Source organism: Neolamprologus multifasciatus, chromosome 14 (assembly GCF_963576455.1).
Source record: "Neolamprologus multifasciatus chromosome 14, fNeoMul1.2, whole genome shotgun sequence".
Classification (NCBI taxonomy): Eukaryota; Metazoa; Chordata; class Actinopteri; order Cichliformes; family Cichlidae; genus Neolamprologus; species Neolamprologus multifasciatus.
Genome location: NC_140452.1, coordinates 22,964,137 through 22,972,188, shown reverse-complemented (window position 1 = coordinate 22,972,188; position 8,052 = coordinate 22,964,137). Strand labels below are relative to the sequence as shown.

At 39.4% G+C, this 8,052-nt stretch overlaps 1 protein-coding gene across 6 annotated transcripts in view; it reads left to right on the top strand.

Annotated features, from left to right (window-relative positions):
• Positions 1–338: 338 nt before the first annotated feature.
• Positions 339–8,052, top strand: part of gria4a (glutamate receptor, ionotropic, AMPA 4a) — a 107,866-nt gene continuing 100,152 nt past the window's right edge. For 3 of the 6 annotated variants that reach the window (XM_085131472.1, XM_085131473.1, XM_085131476.1), the window contains exons 1-2: positions 339–760; positions 5,707–5,865. In XM_085131472.1, the coding sequence (XP_084987598.1) occupies positions 667–760; positions 5,707–5,865 (253 nt within the window). In that variant the 5' untranslated portion in view covers positions 339–666. The remainder of the gene's footprint in view (positions 761–5,706; positions 5,866–8,052) is intronic. The other 3 variants (XM_085131478.1, XM_085131477.1, XM_085131479.1) reach the window with 2 other exon arrangements.

The following is an 8,052-nucleotide window of genomic DNA, read 5'->3' as shown; positions in this document are numbered from 1 at the left end:
ACCACCCCCAAAAAACCCAACAGTATTTATGTTAAACGTCGCATTTTCAAATGAATCACTTTGATTTTCTGACTTTATGCCCCGCGCACCCCTTTTGTGAATCATTCATTGACAGATTAAACATGAGTTCTGTTGTCGTGTTTTTCTCTTCACTTTAACCCGTCCAGAATTTACCATTTGGGTTCAAGCAAACCTAAAGACGTCGGAGAAGGAGGGTGGAAGATGTAGAAGGAGATGGAGAAACAGTCCGTCTAACCCTGGGTGAGTGAGTGAGAGACAGAGCAGGGGCGGACGAGCTGAAGAGAGAGAGAGAGAGAGAGAGAGAGAGAGAGACTGGGCGCGCATGTCCAGTTCTTCCATGCAGGCTGTTCTCCCTGCTCGCCAATCATTCTACGAGTTTCCCCTCACTCTTTCTCTCTCCCTGTGTTCACATGTGCACCGGACCCACAGCTTTCTCCTGAGCGGACACTGCAGGGAAAGAACCGACCGAAACCACCATGGAATAGGAATACGACCCGGGAAACGGGGGAAAATAAAACCTCTCTTATCTTCTTCTCTCTTTTTTCCCCGTCTCTTTTTTTCTAGCGCCTTTTTCTGTCTTTTCGCATCTTCCCCATCTCCCTCGATGTCTCTCAACAGTTTCTGAAGGGATTGAATTAAAGAAAAATGAGGATTATAATTTTTTCTTGGCACTTTCTCGGGGTGTATTCCACCCTTTGGGGGCTGGCGACAGGGGCTTTCCCCAGCTCAGTGCAGATAGGTGAGTTGGAGGATTACTGATTTTACGCACGGACACTCAGATCTGACACACTACGCGGAATTTTGGTGGATTTTTAGCGGACAGCAGTCACCATGAAAAAAAGGTGCACCAGGACCCAGCAAACCATAAGATTCTGTAAAACACGAGAAATTCACTTAAGAATGAAGGAACAGAAGAACATATAACTATAGGAACATTCCCTCTGTGGTGCATCTTTTCTTACTTTTATTATTATTTTTCTAATCCAAGATATTTTAGTGCTGGTTCGGTTGTGACTCATATGGTTTATAAATGCACACAAACGCTTTCACTCTGTCTGTCCTTCTAATGTATTTGCGTGTATTTTAAACGCTGTTCGGGGCTCATGAATGTTTCAGCGAGCTTTGTTCCCTTCTAGTCTTCTTCAGTGTTTAGACACTGCAGTATTCTCTCTCTCTCTCACTCACACACACACACACACACACTCTCTCTCTCTCTCTTTCTCTCTCTCTCTCTCTCTGTCTGCCCTTTTCCAGTTACCCCGTGTCAGTGCGGGATGAGCCTGTATTTCAAGCCATCTAATAGATCTAAGATGAAGTTAACTGCATCTGAATCATGGGTTTGCTCATATGAACCACCACACATGCTCAGAATCTCTTCCTCCCCTTCTTTGCTTCAAGCACAAACATACACACATCCAGCCAGGCATGTGTGTGATAATGAATGCACTGCATCACTCCTTGTGGGGGGCAGCTGGGAGGTCCTATAATGAGATTCGCCTCCTTGACTCTGTCTCTCTACAGCTGCCAATAAACTTAATGCGTTAAATATTTCCTGTTTTTTATACACACGGGTACACGCATACACACATACACACATTTGCACTGATATTCAAGCATGGATGTGCACACATACACTGTCCACATACAGTTAGAGTAATGCACACCTGGTGTATTCTGCGCATTTGAGTAGTTACAAATGTCAAGCACGCATCTAAACATTCAACAACACATGCTCACAGTGAACATGCTTGCACACGTCTACATGCTGTATGAAGCATGCACGATCATGCTAAAGCACACACATGCAGTCTTTTCTTCCCTCCTTCTGGCCAGCCTCCTTAAAACACTCCAATATACATACATGATCATCCACTTGGCTCTCGGGCTTACTTGAGAAGTCATTTGCATATCTCTGCATTGCACACAAGTGTAATGCCACTGGATGCACAGACAATTTCTTTTCAAATACGTGTGTTTGAAAAAGAGAGTGTGAGACAAAGAAGGATAAAGATGTGAATATGTAGAAAAAATTATTTGACAAACTACTGCAATGACGTCCTCATCTAGTTTCAGTACGTGTTAAGTGTGTGTATATGTGTGTGTGTTCTCTCAGAGGATATTTTACCCTAGAACTAAAATATATTTTCATTTTTGAACAAACCACTTGGAATTTCTAATCATAAGCCATACAACAATTCAGTTGAAATTGTAATGTTTGCACAAAATTATTTCTTGTGAAATTTGCGCAGTTCCCACACATGCTCCAGCTGTAAGGTCTCTGTGTATGTGTACAGACGTGTGTCTTGATATTTGGAGATGGTTACTGATGATTTGTCTGGGCTTTGTAGAAGAAACACTAGAAATCAGAGTGAAGCTGATGTATTAAAGGGACACATGCAGCCACATAGATAAGTGACATGTTATGTAGTGATAATTGCTTTGTTCAATATGCTCTGCCTCCCAACTCCTCCCCTGTCATCCCTTTCTCAACCCCTCTTCTCCTCTCTCTCTCTCTCGCAAAGCAATGTCAAGGCTTCACAGTCTGCTCGTGTAATCCAATTCAGTTGACTTGAGCCTGACTCGGTTCAAACTAATTCACGTTGGTTTTCCTCAAGTCGTAATGTTAGGCAGAATTAATTTATGTGATTATCTTAACGTCAATGTCAATCTTTATTTCAATAGAACAAAGCAACAAGGATGACCTAGTGCTTTACGAAACAAACAAGTTAAAATCTTAGCTCAGTAAAATAAGCACAACAAAACAAAACATAAAAACAAATAAATACAGTTAAATGTGACTAAAACAAACCAAAAAAAGACACCACAACATAAAAAAGACACTAATGGGACTCAAGAGTAACAGGAAGTCCAACTGAACTGGAATTAAAATCCAAAATAGAAAAAGGGAGTTTTAAGATGGGATTTAAAAGACTGTATAGACTGCAGTACAAATATCTAGTGGCAGGTTTTTCCACTAGAGGCTGCAACTGCAAAAGCCCGATCCCCTCTATGCTTAAATTAAGACCTGCACTAAGAGCATCAGGAAAGATGATCTCCGTGCTCTTTTTGGGGTTATATAAGTTGAGCAGCTTGGTTAAACAGCTGTGTGCTATATCATTTAAAATTTGAGGAAATTTAAATAAAATCAATCCAAAAAACGGACAGGTAGCCATGTGTAAACCTGTTAAAACTCCAATGATGCACTCATGCCTTCTAATACCTGTTAAATTGCAAGAATTGCAAGATAAATTGCAAGATCCTGATCCTGAGCACTTATAGCTAAACAACAAACCGCCTGGACTTATAGATGCGCTACAAAGGACTACTTGCCAGTAAGCGCTACAGGTGTGTTTTTTAGTTATGACACTAAATAAATGATTTATCCAAGTACTTGCTAAGTATTTTAAAGATACAAGAAAGTGCCTGCGAGTTCCTTTCATACGTACAATTTTAATATGTATCTAACACAAGACATAACTGTTAACAGCACTGACTGCTCGATAGCTCTAAAAGCTCCTTTAGGTTGTGGCTTGATTTTATTGTCTTCTGACTGCCGAGTACATTTGTGATTGACGTTTAAAACAGTTTACAACACAACATCCCAGATGGTTCAGTCAAACAGACCATTTCGCTCACTGGTTTTCTCTCTTCTTTGGTGGTTGGAGGTTCATTGCTGCCATCCATCTGTTGGAGTTAATCAGGTGAAAAATCCAGTTTTTTCAGAGTTTTAGCTGATAGAATTTTGCTATGTTATGTTATCTTAACATAGCTTAGGCTGCTGATGTGTAGTTTACAAGGGGTTATTCTTTGCATATGAGTTGATGTGAAAAAAAACCCTAAACATTTTCACATCACTCTTTGCAGTCCTGTGAAAAACTAAGTACACCCTTAATGTTTCCACAGGAATTAGGAAGGTAAGTAGATGCCAGATGCTGCCAGATATTTGATCACCTCATCATGAGCAAGTTTAAGCACCTCTAGAAAAAGAGACCTTTTGCCAGTTTACAATTTTGAAGTATTCGGGTATTAATTGGCAAAATACCACAAAGAATGGACCTCCCAGTGAATTTGCACCATGGTTAGACTGCGAAATGGTCAGACCAATGGAAAAGTTCATGAAAAGATTGAATAAGTATGTCCTTGATGGGTTTTCTGGATTAAGCCTCTTCAAAATAGAACATGACAGCATTGCTTAGGTTTGCAAAGCTGAACCTGAACAAATGACAAGACTTTTTGAACAAGGAGCTTGTTTTTCAGCCACAGTGGTCCTTAAATTCTGCTGTACACCAAAGTGTTCTAGAGTCAAATGGGAGGTCCTCTGTTCGACAGCTAAACCTTAGCCAATATTGAGTCATGCAGCCGGACGATGACTATCCCAAGCATAGCAATAACCTACAACAGAACGGCTGAAAAAGAAAAGACTCAAGCTGTTACAATGACACAGTCAAATTTCAGCATTCACACTGACTGAAATGCTGAGAGGAACCTCAACAGAACTGTGCATGAACAAACCTCAAACCTCAATGAATTTCAGTGACGCAAAGAAGAGTTGGCCAAAATATCTCTATCGTGATGTGAGAGACTGATGAAGTTATATTAAAGTTATTTTTGAAGTGAAGTTTTTGCTTCTAAAGGTGCTGAATTATGGGGTGTACTTAGTTTTTCACTAGACTGCAGTGAAAGTGGGTGGGTCACTCTCAGAGCTTTTCAAACATTGTCTCACCCACTTATTTAATTCATATTTTGTTCCTTTTAAGTCTCACTGAAGGCAAATACCTAGCATATCTATAACATTTTTGATCTCTTCTGTTGATTTTAGAAGTTACTGGTGTTATATTACAGGTAGCATATTTTTTCAAGGTTAAAGAACAGAATCTTTTCCATTGAGAATGCATGGAAAAGATTACATGACCTTTAATAGCTTTTTCCCCCGTTTTTTTCTTTCCTTTCTAGTACAGGTAGTAACGCGTCAGTCCCATCTATCTCTCTAGTTCTTTTCCTACATATCCTACAAGTTTTATCTTCTTGTTAACTTGGCCTTTTTTCCTGTTTTATGCAATACAGCTACCTTTTCTGTTTCTTCCTAACTCTTCTTCCCATTCTCTTTCACTGAACTGCATGAGGGGAAGCTCTCATTTAAAAAAAAAAAAACAACGACTTTTAACACTTGCTCTCTGTTACCCTGTGTTTTTTCATGGCATATCCTCCTCCTTTATTTGGCTGGCACTTTTTGATCTGTTTTCTTTTAAGTCCTCTCAGACTCATTATCTCTCTGATGGCTTTCCCGACAGCTTAGTCGTTTCTCTTTTCTTCTCCTTTCCTCTCCACCTCTCTGTCTTACTCAGATTTCATCAATGCAGTTTGCAGTGTGAGCCTCCATAAATGTGTTGGTATTCATGTTTGTGCGTGAGACAGAGAGCGAGAATGTGCTAAAAGACAAATTACCTTTTATAACAAAGCTAATGAAGATCTTGGCTATCTCCTCACTTCTCCCCTCCTCTGTTTTTCTCTGCCCTCCCCATTTATCTTTCGTTCCCCTCATTACTCTTCTACCTGTCACTCTCCGTCTTTCGTGACTTTTCCCACCCGACCCCTCTCCGCCACACAATAACTCACTTCCTTTCTTTTGAATCATGTTTCTTACCTTCTTGGCCTCTCTTCTTCTCTCTTTGTCCCTCTTTCTAGGTGGATTGTTCATTAGGAATACTGATCAGGAGTATACAGCTTTTCGACTAGCTATCTTCCTTCACAACACCAGCCCTAATGCTACGGAAGCTCCCTTTAACCTGGTGCCACATGTGGACAACATAGAGACTGCCAACAGCTTTGCAGTCACCAATGCATGTAAGTACTTAACTATGTGGCTGGTTAAACAACAAATGCGTACAGTATGCCTCTCTCTCCATGCCTTTTGCTCCCTTTAGCTAATCTGTCATTACCATTTTAGAAAAATATTTGTTTTATTTTCTACCTGAAGTTGTTCAAAGGATCAAACTGTAACCATATTTTAAATGCACAGTATCATATTTTGCTTCGAGCGGTCTTTTTCTTCAAATTGTTGTTTTAAAGTGCTGATTTTAGACACTGTACAAGACAATGAAACAGTGATAAATGATAAAGTCGTTTCTGTGTGGCATTTTGAAGCACTGTCAAGTGGTTAATTCTGTTGGCAGTTGTTACCCAGACTGATTTATTTCATTCTCTTCTATTCACATCATCACTCCAATCTGTAAAAGGATAACATAACCCATCACAAAATATTGCAGGCTGTTACAAGTATAAAATTAGTCTGGGAACTGTTGCAGACAGTGTTTAATATGGGTCCTTTGTGTTCAGAACAGAGAGGAACAGTTGGTGCTTGTGTCCTCTCTGATCTTTTGAAAGATGACAGCTAATCTTTCACCATCCCTGTCTGTTCATGAGGGGATGACATCTAATCCTTCAAACTCCCTGTTGACTTGGAAGCCTACGAGAGAGATTTTACGATGTTTGCGCTCGCAAGGTAGTGTTAACAAGGCTATATGGGCAGCTGGTTGGCGACATGTCAGAACTGCTGCACATGCTGCAGGTTTCTCTGGGTTTTTCATAGAGGAGCCCCAACTGTGGAATACCGATTTTTGCCATAAGCTATTTTCTTTCCAAGAATTGTAAGTGACAGCATATGGACACAGAATTTAATTCCACTCAATGCAATATAATATTTGCATAATGAAATCATTTAAGTGACAGTATAAATAAAGTGCTCTGCCATTGGAAAGCGATACCAAAAATGAGCTTTTGACTTTACCTGACCAATCTTACCTTACCAAACAAAATAAGATGGAACAGATTTATTTAAAAAATCGCATGTCAGGTACTTACATCATTTTACAGTATGTTTAAAACTTCACCATATTACAGGACATCCACCCCTTTCTCTTTTTCACTCAGCTCCATTATTTTTTTTCTTAACTGCTGTGATCCTTTGCTCATACGGAGGCTGCTGGCTTGAGGCTCTAAGCTCTGGATAGCGTTAGCTTTAACACATTTTTCTTTGTTGGCTATTTTTATTTATTTATTTATTTGCATATTTGCACATCTACATGTGTAAGATCATCAAACACATTTTAATATTACACAAAATTAAACAAAATAAAATGATAACTGGTTGCGCCACCCTTGGCAACAATGACTGCAATCAAGTGTTTATGATAAATGGTAATGAGTCTTTCACATCGCTGTGGAGGAAATCTTTACAGAGGAATTCAGCCACTGATGATAACCTCTGTATGAGGTTTGGATTTAAGAAACTGGATTTAAATCTGGACTTTGACTAGGCTACTTCAAAACCTTAATTTTCTTTGTGAGTCATTCAGAGGAGGACTTACCTTTCAGATCATTGTTGTACTGCGTAACCCAAGTCTGCTTGAGGTGGTTCCATTCATGGTTCCATCAATTACGACAAGTCGTCCACTTCCTGAAGCAGCAAAGCAGCCTCAGAACATCACACTACCACCACCATGCTTGGCTTTTGTTATGATGCTCTTTTCATAAAATGCTGTTTTGGTTTTTTTGCCAGTAGCAGGATGCAAATCTTCCAGAAAGTTCAAGTTTCGTCACATCAGGTCAAAAGTCAGTATTAAAGTATGGTCATCTTTGAAATCACCAAGAGAAGAATGGTAAACTGATATTTCAGTAATGGCCATTTACCACCTTATACTGTTTTTTAACCCATTTTTTCACCCATTCTTGATTGCTATCAAATGTGTTAGGTTTTTCTACTTAAAACCCTTAACACATTTGAGCAGCAATCAAGACTGGGTTGAATTTATACTAATCAACTAATGTTGTTTCCCAGAAAGTTCAGAACTGTTTGTTATAACTGTTTCTTTAGTCTGATTTGTGTCACATCGCCAGTTTGACCAACAGTTTAGGGAATGTTAGATCAACGTGATCCTTGTTCTTGTTTTCAACTCACATGGCTGAGAGATGTCCTTGTGTATTTTGTATGATAGTCATTTAGTTATTTGTTTTCTAGAAGCCCCAGTTTAA